The 18,142-nt window shown below is 35.7% G+C and overlaps 1 protein-coding gene across 2 annotated transcripts; it reads right to left on the bottom strand.

Annotated features, from left to right (window-relative positions):
• Positions 1-5,818: 5,818 nt before the first annotated feature.
• LOC141670797 (RNA-binding protein involved in heterochromatin assembly dri1-like) lies at positions 5,819-7,316 on the bottom strand. 2 transcript variants are annotated; one of them, XM_074476793.1, is made up of 4 exons: positions 7,280-7,316; positions 6,368-6,788; positions 6,171-6,289; positions 5,819-6,042 (listed from the first exon to the last, which is right to left on the bottom strand). In XM_074476793.1, exons 1-3 carry the CDS (start codon positions 7,299-7,301, stop codon positions 6,199-6,201), a joined length of 534 nt encoding a protein of 177 aa, XP_074332894.1. In that variant the 5' UTR covers positions 7,302-7,316; the 3' UTR covers positions 5,819-6,042; positions 6,171-6,198. The 2 variants fall into 2 exon arrangements, with proteins under 2 accessions (XP_074332894.1, XP_074332896.1); XM_074476795.1 differs by lacking the exon at positions 7,280-7,316 and adding an exon at positions 6,896-7,045.
• Positions 7,317-18,142: the final 10,826 nt, after the last annotated feature.

Raw genomic sequence — 18,142 nt, 5'->3', positions numbered from 1 at the left:
CATGGTATGGCACTCTAACTAAAGTTACAGTTTAATATGAACTAGTAGAGTCGTCATATAATAACTCTCTTATCACTAGGCACAAACATATTATTTTATATGTGCAGTGATATAATGATAATGTTATATGTTGGTCTACAAACAGACTTGTGCACTCGAACAGTTTTAGGAGAAAATCAAACTTCTTTCTACATTAGTGATTTCTTAATTCATTAAAATCTTTTGAAATCACTATTGTACATCATTTCTCTCAAAAGATTAAATGTATAATTTTCATTCATTATAGATCTTAAGTACATTTTATCTCTATTGCCATATGTTTTGTGATACAGGTTCAGCCTCCAATGGCCTTCTTTCATTGACAGTTATGAGGTTAAAAACCCACAACTTCTATCCCAGACTGTAAAGACAAACACAGAAACAAAACCAACCAACACTCTCTTACCACTTAAATGAAGTATGAATGAGCGTGAGGTAGATAGTGCCTTAGTGCACCACATAAGGAAGGTTCTGAAGTCAACCCAGCAGCTATGTCTCCTACAAAGATGAGTAGTATTTAAACCGAGACAACTGTTAGCCCCCATACATCTTCTCAAAAAGATGTAATGGCTGAAAAGGCATAAAAACAGTTACTAGATTCATCCTCTCAACAGGGTGCATCTATTGAAATTTTCCTGTTGGCCAGGGTATCCGATGTAGTGTCACCACCTCAAACATAAACAATTCTTGATGCACAAGGAAAGGTTACACACACAAAGGAGGAGTTGACAAAAACAAGAGTTTCGACCATTTTAAGGTCAGATTCGATTGTTCAAGGTTCTTTAATGGACCAATTGTCTTTATAGGTGTTAGGAGAGGATGCTGATCCAGTAGCCATATGTCAGTGGTCAGTGTCTACCTCCCCAGGATTAAATCCCCTGGATGCATCTGCGGATAGTGGATCTGACATAGGCGCAGATCGGCAACTTGTTGACAATAATTAGATATTACCTGATGAGTCACAAGGAAATGTCTTCACGGACATTAGAAGGGAACTTTGATCTTTATGCTAAATTTTTTGGATCATTGTTTACCTTCCCAGAGTTCAAATCTGGAACCCTAAATAGGGAAACTAGTAACTTGTAGATTATGACTCAGATTCATCTGACGAGTTTAACGAGGATGGGGATTTGCGAACTTCCATTGCACCATTAATGACCTCCTTAAGGATGGCTAAGGTGATTTTCCTTGTAGGTACAGCTAAATTTTGGTGCTATGAGAGGAGTGATACACTTGTGAGAATGAGTGTAAACACGAGTGGGGAGAAGAGTGAAACACATGTGAGGTACACTAAACAGAATCACACACTCACAGTGAGGAAGAAAGAAAAACTACTTGTTATTTCCTTTCCAACCAAGTGGAATATGAGAACTCCTTCAGACAACGGCATACATTCCTTCTCTAAGGGGGAGATAAAAGCTTAAGTAATAATTTGGAGGACTCCTCAACAAAGGGGAGAAATAGCAGGGAGGAAGAAAAAGTGATCAGAAGAAGTGGTTTGGTTCATCATTATTCTTCATAAGGGAAGAAGCTGTTTTCCAAAAAGGGGAGTACCATTGGTTTTTATCTGCGGATCCTATTGTACGGGAGATGTGGTAAACGAAGGTGATCTCCCTTAAGCAGTTGATTCTCATAGGGGGAGAAGCAAGAGAGATATGCGATTCTCAACAGGAAATATAGTTGTACAAAAGAAACTGCTGATAATTACTTCAAGACTGAGAAGTATTATCTGGAAGAGATTTGAAGAACCAAGGAAATGAGGATGAAACTACTTGAAGATATGTTCAGTCTAGAGGAACATCTATTTGGAATTTGGAAAATGTTAAACATAATCCAGAACTTTTCTACTATTTACTTTGCATTTCTGTTTATATCTTTTTCTTATTTGTTAGTTGAGTTATCCTCTACATATTTGTTGTTATTGTTTAACAAACAAATAGGGGGAGATTGAAAGGCATATGTCATAGCCTATTTGTTTATTCGAGGATTTAACTCAACTCAAATAAGAATGTAACAAGTAAATAGTGGATCTATCGTCAAACAGATCTCTCAAAGTAACATCTGTCAAAGGATTCAAAAACAATGTTCATCTACAGACTTGAGGAATTACTTCACTGGAAGAAGTTCAAGAAATTAATCAAGCCTCAGTGATATAAATCAAGATTGTGGATTTAATCAAGTGGTAGAGATCTTGTCAGGGTATCAGATAATTACAGGGATTTAATCTGAAGAAAATCAAGTTATCAAAGTCAAGACATGAAGAAACATCACGGAAGTTAGTCACTCATGAACCAGATAGTACATCGAGTGTCAACATTGAAGTGGTGGAATTGATTCATAATTTTCAGTGATTTTCAGAAGATTTTCAGAAGAGTGGTTGTTGTTCAAGAGTAGTATTAATTCTCTATTAATTAATTAAGTCATATAATTTAATTAAGAAAATAAATTATATCTGCAAAAATTAATTTATTGATTAATTAATTCTGAATTAATATTATGAATTTTCAGAATTGATTTTGAATTTATATTCAATATTAATTCAGCATGACAATCAATTGAACTGGTATGACAATCGGATTGTCATACTGATTGTCATGCTAGTTCAGGAGATTGTCATACCGATTGTCATGATAGTTAAAGTGATTGTCATACCGATTGTCATGCTAGTTCAACAGATTGTCATGCCGATTGTCATGCTAGTTCAACAGATTGTCATGCCAGTTCAAGCAATTGTCATACCGATTGTCTTGCCAGTTCAAGTGGATTCTGGTGATTGAATTATTAAAGACGAGAGCAGCAGACATTCAATATTTAACATTACACTCAACTACTCAAGAACAAAAAAAGAACAGAGCTGCACAAAACATTTCATCTTCAACTGTTGAATTCAAGATCATTAATTTCTAGCTATTAAAGTTAAATCCAAACCACTAGAAATCATTCTCTTGTTCTTTTGTAACTATCTAGCGGATCAAAATCCCTAGAACTTAATCTCAAATTATTTTTAGCATTTGATCTTTTTATTGAAAAAATAGAAAAAGTTCATGTCGAGTTTATTATAGATTTGTGATAATTTATTTGAGATTAATCCCTTGTAAACGATACCGTTGTTGTAACACCTTTCAAGTTTAATAATAGTTTTATTTAACTTTAAATTTTGTTTCACTTTTTTATTCCGCATTAAATTCGATTAAACGGTATAGTTTGTATTCAACCCCCCCTTCTACAAACATATTGGGACCTAACACGATTCCTGGATTAGGATTTGTTGAGGCTGAATAAATCCTGACGCGTTCAGGATTTGTTGAGCTTGAATAAATCCTGACACCTGGATCCGAATTTGCTGAGGTTGAATAAATCCTGACGCCTGAAACAGGATTTGCTATGGGTAAATACTGATGAGTTGTCTGTATCAGGATTTGACATACTGATACTTATTGTTACGTTTATGATTCTGAGATATATTATATTAAATGCATATTAAGCTAGAATATTTATATTAATTAATGTAATATCTTCGTTTACGTTTTGTTTTGTCTTCTATACAGAACTAAATGTTATAAAAAGATATAGTGAACACAAAGACTTGTGAAACCCTAGCTGATACTTCTCTCTCTATTCTCTCCACATACATACAATTTTCTACATAGATTTTCTGGGCGAACTGAGTTACAGGTCGCTGCTGAGTTTAACAAGAATGTGGACACATTGCTCTATGGTGTTGTATCATGAAAGCGATATTGTGGAACCTATCACAACGTAAGTGGGACAATAATCACTTCAAGAACCATCTAGACTTCTCGAAGTCTAGGCGTCTCAGTTTTTGATAGTTTTTCTCAGATTTCTCTTTGTTTAGACTTCTGTTACAACTAAGTGATCTATTCTCTCTTAGTCAATTTAGTTACTGATTATATTTTGTTGTTTGTCTTCGTGTTTTGTTTGGTAATCTGGTTAATTTCCTTTCTTATTTATTCCTGGTTATATAACTGTCCAATTCTTGTACGTAGTGATATATTATACCCAACACGTGCATGTATGTACCATTAATAAAGGACTTACTAAGAATATTTTTCCAATTTATTTCATGCATATAATGCAAAGCTTCTGTAGAGACATCTGGTTTATGTGTCGCATACATAACAAATGAGTAGTGTTTGGAAGGACAGTGATATTTGATCCTTGTCAGTAAGGATGATTTTGTGTTCCTTATTGTCCATGACTATAGTCGGGGTCTCCCCAACATACTCTCCTCTTATGAGGACAAATGTAAGATAGTATATTTCTGGACTGATGATTTACATTTTACACTAATGAAAGTAATAGTGTCATATTTTTGCTTGACAAAAAATAAAATAAAAATATTGTCATATTTTTACTTGTTTGTTCGGTATGCACTATTCAACTACGTTTGGCTCTTCTCTAATTGAGCTTCACTTTTAATCTATGAACAAATTGAGTTTTAGTGCGTCTAAACTTTGATTCTTGTAAAAGTTCTAAGAGCAGGGTAGGTTTTTGACTCAGAGTAAACTTGCATAGAGACTCAAAAGACTGTAGATAAGAAGTCTTTTGTTATAAATTCATGAACATCCCCGTGAAATAGGTTTATGAACAAAATTGTGAACATGCACGATGGGTAGACCGGTGAACGATATTGAATATTTGATTATCTTTCCTATTAATTTTGGATATACTAACATAAAATATTGATGGTAGTGAGCATAAAATTTTCACAAGTTATGCTTAGATAGATGGTACTAGTATTATGTAATTTAAAATGTTTTGAATGTGTATAAATCTATGAAGAACAAGTGGCATTGTGGCATCATGGTTCAAAGTTTCAACCAAATTTTTCAACAAGTCTATTTTTTGAGGTGGAAACGGGAAGTGCATATCTCAGCTCATTTAGTTTCGCCTGCAGGTTTACAGCCCAGTATATGGCCTTGGGGATTTGGCTGATACTTTTTATTGCAGGCACCTAATTAGGAAGGAACTGAGAAATGCTTAGTGGCAGAGAGGGAGTAGAAAGAAACATTGTCCTTTTTGGGGCTGTTGATGCTTTTTGCTGCCGTTTGGTTTGGTTTGGTTTGGTTCAGACGATATCAACCTGGTTACAGGGAACCAGAATGTTCTATGTATGGTTGAAATGAAAATCGCATTCTCATTAAGCACATAATTCATTCCCTACCTACTTGCACTGAAATTCTAAATCATTATCATTCCGTTATCTACATTAGCATTCAAATACATAGGGCCCTAATCAAGAATATTTTCTTTCCAAGAGCATCTAACCTGTAAAAGGTGTGTGTGTGTGTGTGTGTGAGGGAGGGTAGGTTTGTGTTGTATTGTGTTGTGTTGTTTGTGGACCATATATTCAGACACTGGTGTTCTTTAAACACGAATTTGAACCTGGCTTGCTCTTTTAGTTACATATATGTGCTGCACCAGACCATCTCATGCAAACTAAAAAATGTAGTTGGCTTAAGTAGACTGATATGTTATTGCAGGTGTTTGTTTGGCGGAGTGTTCTGTTTTTTTTATGTGTTCAGTATTTCTGAATCTAAAATTCATATTCAATCAGTTTTTGGTGAAACGCCCATATCCGATTTGAAATTATTTGTATAATACTCATGTACACTAAAAAAATAGTAATTTAATTATATATAAAACTATAACATGTGAAGCACTTGCCCTAATTTATAAGTGAAATCATTGAAATTCCTTAAGAACATTTGTTTAGGAATTTATATTAAAAGATCTAACAAAACAACGAAGTCAGATCTAATTCAATATCAGAAACATAGTCCATTAGAAAAGCATAAAAATGAAAAAGCCCTTATGAGTAAGGACTATAAAAGGCATACAAAGTAAAAGATAAAAGAGTAAAGAAAAAGAAAAGAGATTGATGGGGCTGGGCTACTTAGGGCCAAAAAGGGATGACTCAGATTTCATGCATCTTGAATACTGAGCTACTTGATCTTCTCACTTTCATGAATTTGAGCTTACCTGGAGAAAATTAATGATTTCTTTAGATATACTTTGCATGGAAATGAAAAGGACAAGTTATGTAAAATTTGTGAAAACACTCAAATATATGAATGATGTCTTGCAGTGATTTGAAGATGTGAACTTACCAAAATATATCATGGAGATGTTATGTGGCTAATATGGAGATCTGCTGCCAGGCTCCCTAGGAGCATTGCATCTGAAACATTCCATTCTACTAGCAAAGTTGTGTTCATTACAGCCTAACCTGCAGCTTGCACAAATTTATCCGGCTCAAAATTTTTCATTTGAAACTTACCTATAAATTTTAAGTTTTCAGCTAAACCTGGTACAAATCCAATCACCGGACTTCCATGCAGAGCGTCCGCTGCTACCACTTCCCCCATTAATACTCCCAAAACCTCTTCCGCGAGAAATGTCACCACCTGCATCAAATCCTCCTCCGCCGCCTGTTTCATCCTTGAAAGCACCACATTTGAAACAGCTAGAGCGGCTTGCAAAATTGTGAGCACCACAGTTTCCAATATTACAGTACCAGTCACCAGGCCTGACATCAGGACCGGTGAGTCCAAAAGGCGACAAGCCTGTGTTCCTCATTCCAGAGCCTGCTCCGAATCCAAAGTCTATGACACCTCTGTCAATGCTGCCATGCCTTGGCTCACCACAACGCTGGCACGAGTCTCTCCTCTGGAAGTTGAGGTGCTGGCATGACCTGCAGTTCCAATCTCCTGGCCTGTTCATGTTTCCTGCAATCATACGTATTGGTAATTATCATGCATGCATGTGTGATTATATATGTGTTGATGAAAAAAAAATACATATATATGATAGAGTAGCTAACTAATTAAATTACCTTGGAACATGAAAGTAAACGGATAATGCTAAAAAAAAAAAACAAGAAGCGAGAAATGGAGGAGATGATAGATAAAATGGAAAATGTGATCTTATAAGTTTGATGAGGGAGTGAGGGGGTATTATATAGTTGGAGGAGGGACCTAAAATCGAGGCAAATTGTGAAGCTGGACTGTAAAATATTCTTGAGTTGTACAAAGGAATCAAATGATGAATAAAAATTAAAGAAAAAAAGTAGGGGGGGGGGGAGGGGAATATAATTAAGAGGAAGATAAATATGGCTAAAGAAAGATGATAGATTATAGTGAAATTTGAATAAAGCTTTAGGCTACGCCTTCTTTTGAGGCTTCTAAGGTGTTGGGAGTCATCAACACTGAACACTTACCAATAAATTCTTCTTCTCGCATTACAAAGATGCCCTTCTCCTCTTCCTTCTTTATTTCATCAGTCGTCTATTTTATAAAAATCCAAAATCACAACAAAACCCCCTCCTGCCATCGGAAACTAGTTTAGCTAATTAATTTAAGTGTTACCCAGAGTTTATCATGTGATTCTTTGGAGGTTTTCAGATTGCCTTTGGAGGTTTTCAGATCAATATTTCAGCTAAATAACGTGATTTCATTGTTTATTGCGCGACTCAAATTGTGTAACCATTTCGTAGGTTTCTACTTTAATTTATCTATTTTTGTTTTATCAGCACTTATCGTGTGAATCAATTTTGTAACTTCTATAGCAGTGTTTGAATCAATCTCTTTATTTCATATAAACCTTAGATTTTAGGGAGCCTCTGATATAGTTTAATGGAACCCAATTATGTCCGAAGACCGAACCCGAACCCGAATTATTTTATATTATTTTAAAATTCTGTGAATTTTGACCGTGAAACCAAATCCCGCTAATTCCGCTCAAAGTTAGATCAATTATCGTCAAAATCAATATAAACAAGTATTGTTATAAAAATCGAATAATTTTACGAAGATGAATTATTGAAAGTTCGGAAGTTAATCCAATCGGATTTATATTTTCATATTTTACAAAATATTTTGATGTGCCAAAAATATACATTTTAAATTGCAAGCGCACAATTTTCGTTTTAATAATTTAAGATTCGTTCCGCAAGAACTATATATTTAAGAACAAGGGTTGTCATGAAATCTATCAATGTCTCTTTTGATGATAAGAAAATTACTGGACTTGAAGATTTCAATGATCATGATCAGCTGAGATTCGAAAATGAAGTTTTAAATCCTGACAATCTAAATCCTGATACTGCAAACTCTGATGGATTAAACTCTGATGTCATTTAAACTGTGGTGACTACGCCTAAGGAAAATGCACCTGTGCAGGGGGAGCATACTGAAGATCCAACCACATCTCAAGAAGCATCAGAACCTACAAAAAGCTCTTCAAGTTCTGATGGGCCAAGTTCTGATAATTCTGGAAACTCATGTTCTGATATTTCTGGAAACTCAAATAATGAAGGATCCAACTTAGAGAGCATAATTTCAGGGGGAGCATCAGAAAATGTTGATGAAGACAACATGGATCATGGGGGAGCATCCGGTTCTAGAGAAAACCTTCCATCTGCAAGGAAGTGGACTAAAGCATATACACCTGACTTAATTATTGGAAATCCAGATGCAGGTCTCAGAACTAGAACATCTACATCAAATGAATGTCTTTATCATTCTTTTCTTTCTCAGACTGAACCAAAGAAAGTGGAAGAAGCTCTTCAAGATGCTGATTGGGTGCAAGCAATGCCGGAAGAGTTAAATGAATTTGAAAGAAATAAAGTCTGGACCCTAGTGCCAAGACCAAGGAACAGATCAGTTGTTGGTACAAAGTGGGTGTTCAGAAACAAAACTGACAGTGATGGCATAATTACAAGGAACAAAGCAAGACTGGTTGCAAAAGGATACTCTCAACAGGAGGGAATTGATTATGATGAAACATTTGCACCAGTTGCTAGATTGGAAGCCATAAGGATATTTTTGGCTTATGCTGCTTACAAGAAGTTTAAAATCTTTCAAATGGATGTGAAAAGTGCTTTTCTTAATGGAGAATTGGGAGAGGAAGTATATGTTGAACAACCTCCAGGCTTTGTAGATCCCAAAATTCCCAATCATGTCTACAGGCTTGATAAAGCACTTTATGGCCTTAAGCAAGCTCCAAGAGCATGGTATGAGACTTTAGCTCAGTTTCTTCTGGAAAGTGCATTTAACAGAGGAACTATTGACAAAACACTATTCTACCTCAACCATGGAAATGACTTACTTTTGGTGCAAATACATGTTGATGATATCATTTTTGGTTCTACAAATGACAGACTTTGTAAGAAGTTTGCCAAGCTGATGCAGTCAAGATATCAAATGAGTATGATGGGAGAACTTAACTATTTTCTGGGCCTTCAAGTCAAGCAGAATGAAGAAGGAACTTTTATTTGTCAATCTAAATATACCAGAAATTTGTTGAAGAAATTTGGAATGCAAGATTATTCAAGTGCATCCAATCCTATGGCCACTACAACAAAGTTGTATAAGGATACTGGTAAATCAGTAGATATTACTGATTACAGAGGTATGATGGGCTCTCTACTCTATCTAACTGCAAGTAGACCTGATATCATGTATGCTACCTGTCTTTGTGCAAGATTTCAAGCAGATCCAAAAGAACCTCACTTAATAGCTGTGAAAAGAATTTTCAAGTACCTTATGGGTACAGCTGATCTGGGATTATGGTATCCTAGAGAATCAGGCTTTAAGCTAATAGGTTACTCAGATGCAGATTTTGCGGGATGCAAAATTGACAGGAAAAGCACAAGTAGAAGCTGCCAATTTCTTGGAGGCAGATTGGTTTCTTGGTTTAGCAAGAAACAGAAGTCAATTTCCACATCAACTGCAGAAGCAGAATACATTGCTGCAGGAAACTGTTGTGCACAGATTCTTTGGATGAAGAATCAGTTACTGGATTATGGGTTAGAATTTTCTAAAATCCCTATTTACTGTGATAATCAAAGTGCTATTGCTATGACAGGTAATTCAGTTCAGCACTCAATGACAAAGTACATCAGCATTATGTACCACTTCATAAGGGAATATGTGGATGAAGGTACAGTGGGATTACATTTTGTTCCAACAGATCAACAACTAGCAGATATCTTCACAAAACCACTGTGTGAAGCTACTTTTACAAGATTGGTAAATGAACTTGGAATGATTTCAGGTTCTTTCTCTAAATCTGCTTAGTTTATGTTCTGATACATCAGACTTCATGATCAGTATCTACAGATATTACTATCTTTGTGTATTCTGCGCTTAAATTAAAAATTTGATTAAGTGCTGATTGTTGTCTGATGTGAATTTCTAAACTCTGATAGTGATATGAATGTTTCTAAGACTATTCAATCCAATGAGGATAACTGTGCTAGATGCTGACCTAGTAGTCTTTAATATACTAAAGATCCCATGTTTGAAGTAATTATTTATGTTGAAATCTTTTAACACAAGCAAATTCTGATATTGAGCTTAGTTAAGTTTACTTTGCGTATCTTATTACTAAGTCAAAAACTAGAATAGTGCTTCTTATCTGTTAAGTTCTGATGTTAGTAAATCTGGTGGATGTACTAAATGCTGATAAGCCTCACTTATCAAAAGAAAAAGAAAAGAAATAAAAATTAGGTACTCCTTTGAGATCTAGAGTAAAAATGTGGAAGGGAAGATCCAAGTGCATTGCTGGTATTAAGTAATATGCATTAGAAAAGCAAAATAAAAATTTTCTTGGTGACTTTTCACACTCTCTGATTACTGGAGAAATACTCTGATAACAACATAAATTCTGATAAGCAGTCGTGACTCACTTACACTGAGAAGCCACTGTAAAATAGAATTTCAAAAAGATGCATAAAATGAGCACAAAACAGTTGAGGTGGACTCATGCATGAACTCATTCTAAAGTAAACTTTAGAATAATGACAGATTTTAAGCAAAGTTATTAGTTATGCCTTATTTCTAAGATGTACTGAAGTGAATCAGACTTTACTCTTTGTCTGATATTTAGCTTAATGCACACACTTACACTCCATATGAATGATGAAAATTACTGTGGTGATCAACGTTGTTTTAGATGAACAGTCTATGTGTCAGTTTGTATAAATTCTGAGAACAAGTTCTAATGGAAGTTCTGATGATTAAGTTCTGATGAAACCATATCAGTATTTGTGTGAAGAATTACAGGAATACACATTCACTTTTCGAGTTAAGGAGCCATATTTTGATGACTTTTAAATCCTGATAATTATTAAGTTCTGATGCTAACGTGACAGTATTTATTTATTTGGTTTATTTTTGGTCATTACTTGAACGATAATATTTTTACAGAATATTGGTTAATGTGAGATAAAACAGTTATAATCATTATGGGTTAGGGGTTAGCGTGTATGTCTTGAAAACCTGCATGCGCACAATAATTATTATCATATCCCGTGCCCATCAACTCTGGCTTTAGATCTTTTACTGACTGTTATTATTACACTTCAGTCTAGGGAGTCGAGGGATCATTACTTTTACTTGTCAAGTTTAACCAGCTCTCGCGTCCCTTGGAGTTCTATTAGATATTTAAACCGACCATTCATTCCAGCCAAAATATCTTTCATTTTCTCACAAACTCACTCTCTTTTTATTCATATCAACAAAAATGGTTCGTTTCAACATGTTTCTGAACTATGAAACCTTTAACATCGAGTTGAGTTGTGATGAATGGCAACATGAGTGGCATGTCACCGCCATTCCTGATGAGCTTTGGAACTCAGTTTCACAAGAGGTTCACATAGAACTCTTGTTCTTATCAATGGAGTATCACCTCCATCTTGATAGGTTGGAAGAGGAAATGAGAGAAGCTCTCCGTCAGCAAGAACGGATCATCCGTCTTGCAGTGCTCTTCGTCAGCAGCAGAAGGAGTTAGTCGTTAGGTCTTCTTAGACAAGGACTAAGGCTGTTGATGTTAGGAATTGTAGAATATGACTATCTTGTAATATTTGCATATAATTGATATATTTCATCGAATGTAATCATCTGATATATCAATGAATTTTTTTTAATTGCAAGATTTGTTCTTTGTTTCTCAAATTATGTGACTGTACATGTTTAATTGCAAGTTATTAATCTTTACTTCATCGACTTTTAATTTTATTTTGTGATGAATGTTTTGATTAAATTCTGTTGATTTAAGGAAACAACTGAGGAACAGGTTCCAATATCAGAACCTGTTGTTGTACAAGCTGAGAAGGTTTCTTCTCAGAAAGATACTGTAACTGGGAGTTCTAGGCCCCTCAAAAGGCTTAGAAAGTTAAATTCTGATGATAAAGCTCCTACAGTGTCTCCACCTTTGAAGAAGTTAAAGAAACAGAGAGCTCACAGGGACATAGTTGAGTCAGATTCAGAGGATGTAGTTGAAGAAGCTAAGAAAGGGGATCAGGAATCTCTGATCTCAACAGAACCTATTGTTATTGAATCACTTCCTTCTGCACAACATGAAACTGCTCAAGCTAAAATACCTACACCTCCTATATCACCTATAGTTGATCCAGTACATACTGAAGAACCAGGTACAAGTGCTGAAATTGATATTTATAACTTGATTGTGCTTGAGGTTTTGTACTTGGAAGCTTCACCAATTCAACTCACTCCACCAACAAAATCAATTTTGGATGTTGATCAGAACCTGGCTACAGATCAGAATTTAGAGGATGATGTTGAAGCCTCTATAGCCTCACATACTGCTGTTTTACCATAGGATGCTGATACTGCAGGTTCTACAAGTTCTGATGCTGCTAATGAAGAAACTACTGGTGAAGCTGCTGCTAATTTAGATGCTGATGCAGCTGGTCCATCAGGACATGCACCTCAACAAACAGTTAATAAAGCTGATTTAGTCAAGAAATTTGTTATAGGGGAAGCACCGGTACCTTGGAGTGAAACTCCTAGAGGAAAGGAGTGGACTAAAGAATGGAACTCAGTTAGTTTTGTTCCTTCTGAAAAGATTCTTGCTGAGCATCTTGCAAAAGCTGATGAAATGCTGATAAATGATGATTTCAAGGCACAACTGAGAGTTACTGCATTGAGTACAAGGCACCTTCAAGGTCAACACTCAATAACTCATGACAAGGTGAATAAAATTCAAGAAAACTTGATCCAGCAAGATATGAATGTGAAACTTGAAAAGAACAGATTTTTCAAGCCAGCATTTGACAGAATTGCCTACATTGAGAAAACTCAGGAGAAGTAACAAACTCAAATTGAAGAAATTCTGAAGAATCAAGCTTCTGACCAACATCAACTCAATGAGATCCAATCCTCAATGGAATTTCTTGTCTCTCTTCTTTTACCTGCTAATGCCAAAAAGGGGGAGAAAGTGATTAAGTCCAAATGCAAATCTATTCAGACACTGAAAGGAAAGGATGATGGAAATGATGACCAGGGAAACTCTGATAAGGGTAGAGGTCAAGGTCAAGGCAAAGGATTTTCATCAAGTAAAGCTAGAATTACAAGTCAAGGAACAAGTTTTGATACTGGGAGAAGAATAAGTTCTGATACTAGTAAAAGGATAAGTTCTGGTGAACATCTGGAACTTGATGAAGAAATTTCAAGGGAGTTATTTCTTAAAGAAAATCATGGAATGCACTTTGAGAGTCTAAAGGAAGAAGAAGCTAGACTCAAAGCAGAAGGTGTCAAGACAAAATCTAAAGCTTCTGTTATTGAAAAGAAATTTCCAAAACCTAAGGGTGTTGTGATAAAGGAAAGATCAGGTTCTGAGGCAACCAAAGCCAAATCACAAATGGAAATTGATCCAAGGGCCAAGGGCAAAGAAAAAGTTGATGAACCTGTAAAGGTTTATATGCCAGTCATGGATGAAGAAATAACCGATGATGAAGAAGATGCTAATCTTACTCTGATGCATAAGAAGATTTTTCAAACAACCTCTGACATGGCTCATGTTGTTCAGAGTCAATATTTAGTAAGTTCTGATATGACAGTGAAGCAAGCAACCTCTGACTTAGCTCAAGTTGGCTTGATATCAGAAGATAAGAAAAAGGAAACCTCTGACATTGCTCATGTTAAACCTTCAAAGATACTCCTACCAGGATTCACCAAAGCTAAAACAGGTTCAACCTTTGAAGACTGCAACAAGTGGTTTTGAAACAAGAGTTGTTACAGGAAAAGAAGCAAGAGATATATCTGGATTGGGTAGTTCTGATGAAAGAAGAGTACACAACACTACCAATGATCCAACTTCCTTAAGTGAACCAGGTGTTGGAGCAACTCCTGAAAGATTGAATTGACTTGAATCTGTACAAATGGTTTACCATACCTTCTTGAAAGAACATATCTTGTTATATTTTATGACAGATGGAAGGGTATACCAGATTAAGCAGAATGCTATACCACTAAAGTATTTTGAGGAACTGGAACATGTTCTATTCCTACTTCAAGTGAAAGACAGATTAACAGATAGTACTGCAGGGTATTTAAAGTCTCAAATTCAAAGACAGAAGAAGCTTTATTCGGTAAAGTCTGACAGCACATACCGTCTCAAGTACAGAGATCACAAAGGTGATATTGTTGATATGAAGCCTAATTCTGCTAAGATTATAACTACTTTTCTGGTTTATAAGGCTGTCGAATTCAATCTAGAGTCTGACAAGGCATATCTGATTAGACTAGATCAGGAGATAAGAAAAGCTAAGATAAATGATCTCAGAGCAGCTATTTTTCAAACTGGAGAAGATACAGCTGAATTGATAAATGCTAAAAGGAGGATGGTCAGTGAACTTAATATGCTGAGAGATGTTTGTTGAAGAACTATCTCAGGACAACTCCTGAAATCAAAAAGGTCAGAAATTGAAGCCAAGTCAAAGATCTATGTTAGGTCCACTAGGTTAATACAGAGGGGGGTGAATGTATTATCGTTCGTTTTTCAAATAAATTCGCAGCGGATAAAGATACTATGAAAAACAAACACAAACACAAGAGATTTGGGGGATTGATCTTATATTATTAAGAAAAATCTCTGAGTGGGTTACTTACAAACTTTGTTATAAACGTAAACAACACAACAATAACTCTACACACTACAAAAGATAACTTATCAAATGTGTGTATCGCTATCACTCTAAAAAGCAATATAACCTATCGGATACAAGCTATCAATACAAGGCTTTAATGCTTTTGAGTGTTCCTATATAAGACTAGAATTTTGTATAAAATTCAGCAGCACTTCACTTCGCAAATTGATGATTTGATAGAACGAATCTCCAAAGAGCGAGAGCAATGCTATTGTTTCTGATTGTGATTGCTTATTCAATTCACTGTTGAACTGATAGATATAGGTAGGTGAATAGACTTGGAGACGTGGCAAGCTCTCGTCCAAGTAAATAGATCTGAATATGTGCAGTAGTCAAAATCCACAAGTCGAATTAAAGTTGCCTTGAATTACTGGAAGTCGAATCATGTTCTAAGAGGAGAGTTGACTAAAATTTCTACTCAAACACTCTACTAGTCGATTTTTACTCAAGGAAATCGACTAGTAGCTTTCAATTTACTCCACAAATCGATTTTCTAGAAGTTGAAAAGAGCAGAAGTCGATTTTCATTGCAAGGTAGCGATTTGACTTAGATTAAAACACCAAGTAGCTACTAGTCGATTTTTAGGATGCTAAAATCGACTAGTAGAATATGGTAGTCAATTTTTGCTTGAATCTTGCCTTAGAAACATTTCTGATTTGCACAATTCGACTAGTAGCTATAGAAATCGACTAGTGGACCACATTTGACTTCTAGTAGTTGAATTTTACTCCTAGAGTGTTCCTTACTTGGCCAAATCTTTATACATGCTATTTGCTTGACCAACAACTCCTGGAATGTTGACTTGAATCCCTTTTGAACTTGTACTTGACTTCTTATACATTCTCAAACATGATCTATGCAATCCCTGAGTCATACCAATTCATGTCTTCCTCTCTTCTGAGCTTCGTCTTCAATCTTCGAACAGTTTTCTTGAATACGAATCTCACTTGACAGTCTTTCGAATGATAATACTTAGTTTCCTTTCACGGATCACTAACGCCTAGTGCAATGGTCTGGTTCACAGATGACTAGTTCTGCTCTCAGGCCTTCGTACTATAGACTATACAATTCATTGTCAAGTCTTCTACCATATCAAATCAGCTTTACTGAAACCCTTATGACCTTCACACCAATCCAGATTGCTACTTTGAATATCTTCAACCTTATTCCTTCGATGAATGAACATATTAATGAACTTCCTTCGAACTTCTGTTGACGACTTCTTCACTGTAGCTTTCCAGATCGTTGTGTATATGTCGAGTCTTCTATCTTCGTACTGGTTTCAATGGATATAGGATTATTTGCAAGTCCTGTCTATGTTGAGTTATCATCCTCTGCATTGTTGTCATAGATGAATCTATCTTTAATCTTCAACTCCTTCTATATCCAACAATCTCCCCCTATTTGGCTGTTAAACATGACAGTCAAATTTATACTAGAGAAGTATCAATTTGGAGGATAACTCAACTAACCATAACCAAAAATCTTCAATCAGCTTTCAACATTGATGTCCTGGACTTGGAAATAATACTATCTTATATCTTCTACACTCATACTCATTCAGCTCCAGCAGAGAACAACATCTTCTCTCCCTTTAGTAGAAATGCAAAAGATACGTCTTCAAAATCTCCGTATTTCTCCCCCTTAGATAATCAACATGAGTAGGCAGGAAAAATATCTTAGGTGACCTATCCAGTCTTCTTTTAAGTTGAATAAGGTTGCTCCCCCTTAGTTGAATAAGGATATCCACCAGTTTTTTTGTGTTATGCCATATTTATTTTCCCCCTTAGTTGAGTAATCCTTCAACTCAACTAAATCTCCCACCAAGTACAATTCAGAGAGAAAAGAAGTTCCAGGATTCTCAACTCAAGAAAAGAACTACCCTTATATCACCAAAAATTCCCTTCCAGCTTCCTTATATCTCTCAAAGAAACAAAATTCCATAACCAGAACCAGGAGAGAACCTCATACAGAAAAAGTCCTCAACCCCAGATCATCACAATATTCTTGAGAATGTTACAAACAAAACCAAGCTAGAATAAGAACAGGTGCTACAAATTTCCTCACAGTGCAAGTGTGTGATTTCTGTTTAGTGTCCTCACAGTGTGTTTCACTCCACTCTACACTCAAGTGTTTGAACTCATCCTCACAAGTGTTTCACTCCACTCAGAGCTCCAGAAGTCCAACAATGAATGTACCTGCAAGAAAATCCTTTTCGTAGAAAAGTTGCCTTCCATCTTCAAGGATGAAAACTCTCAGTCAAGAGATTCATAAATATTCCTTCTGAGAGGGGAAATTAGGATTCTATAAAGTGGCAGAATTCCTGATATCCCTCAACTTCTATGAAGAAGCATACCTTATAAACTCGTTAGTTGATATCTGAGTCCTCATTTACAAGTTTCTATTTTGACTTAGCCAAAATCATATCTAGATTTAAATTCTGGGAAGATAACCAGTGATCAATGATATGCCATTAGGGATCAATGATTTCTTCTTATGTCACTTAGACATGAATCATAGATAATGGTCTTAGGATAAACCAGAGTACCAGAATCTCATCAGAGTTAGAATCCATATGGATCTCAGATTTAATTAAAATTAAATCTCAAGTTCTATCAGTGACCTTGAGATGGTTTGATAAACTTGCTCCGTCAAAACATTCCTTGTGTGTGAAACTCACACGTGCATTGAAATATTTGAGGTAAGGTAGTGACTCTCATTCAGATGCCCTGGCTGACAGGCGAATTTTCAATGAAAATATTATATGTTGAGAGAATGCTTCTAGTAACAGTTTCATTGCCTTTTCAGCTTTATATTCTTTTGAGAGAATATAAATGGGCTTTACAGTTGTCTCAGGATTTGAATACTCCACTACTTTGTGAGAGACAGAGCTGTAGGGTTGACCTTTCCTTCCTTATGTGGTGCTGCTTGGCACTATCCTCCTCACTCAACTCAACTCCAGTTATCAAGGTTCATAATGCAACTGATCATGTGGTTTTCATGTATCAGAGCAAAAGCTTTGGATAAATTCTGTTTGAGGAGTGTTTGGTTCTATGACTTTGATCAGAACCTATTGGTTTGATAGGCTCATAGTCAGCTTCCTAAGCCACTGGGGGCAGTTATAAGTTT

The sequence above is a fragment of the Apium graveolens genome, chromosome 7 (genome assembly GCF_009905375.1).
Source record: "Apium graveolens cultivar Ventura chromosome 7, ASM990537v1, whole genome shotgun sequence".
NCBI classification, from domain to species: domain Eukaryota; kingdom Viridiplantae; phylum Streptophyta; class Magnoliopsida; order Apiales; family Apiaceae; genus Apium; species Apium graveolens.
This window is presented reverse-complemented; position numbering and strand designations above follow the sequence as displayed.

What these genes read in the sequence shown, in the direction of transcription:
- LOC141670797 (XM_074476793.1), bottom strand. Translation starts at nt 7,301, where the DNA reads ATGCGAGAAGAAGAATTTATTG. An exon ending in GCGAGAAGAAGAATTTATTG is followed by an intron (nt 6,789 to 7,279) that starts GTAAGTGTTCAG and finishes GTATGATTGCAG; the next exon opens with GAAACATGAACAGGCCAGGA. An exon ending in GGTGATTGGATTTGTACCAG is followed by an intron (nt 6,290 to 6,367) that starts GTTTAGCTGAAA and finishes TGCAAGCTGCAG; the next exon opens with GTTAGGCTGTAATGAACACA.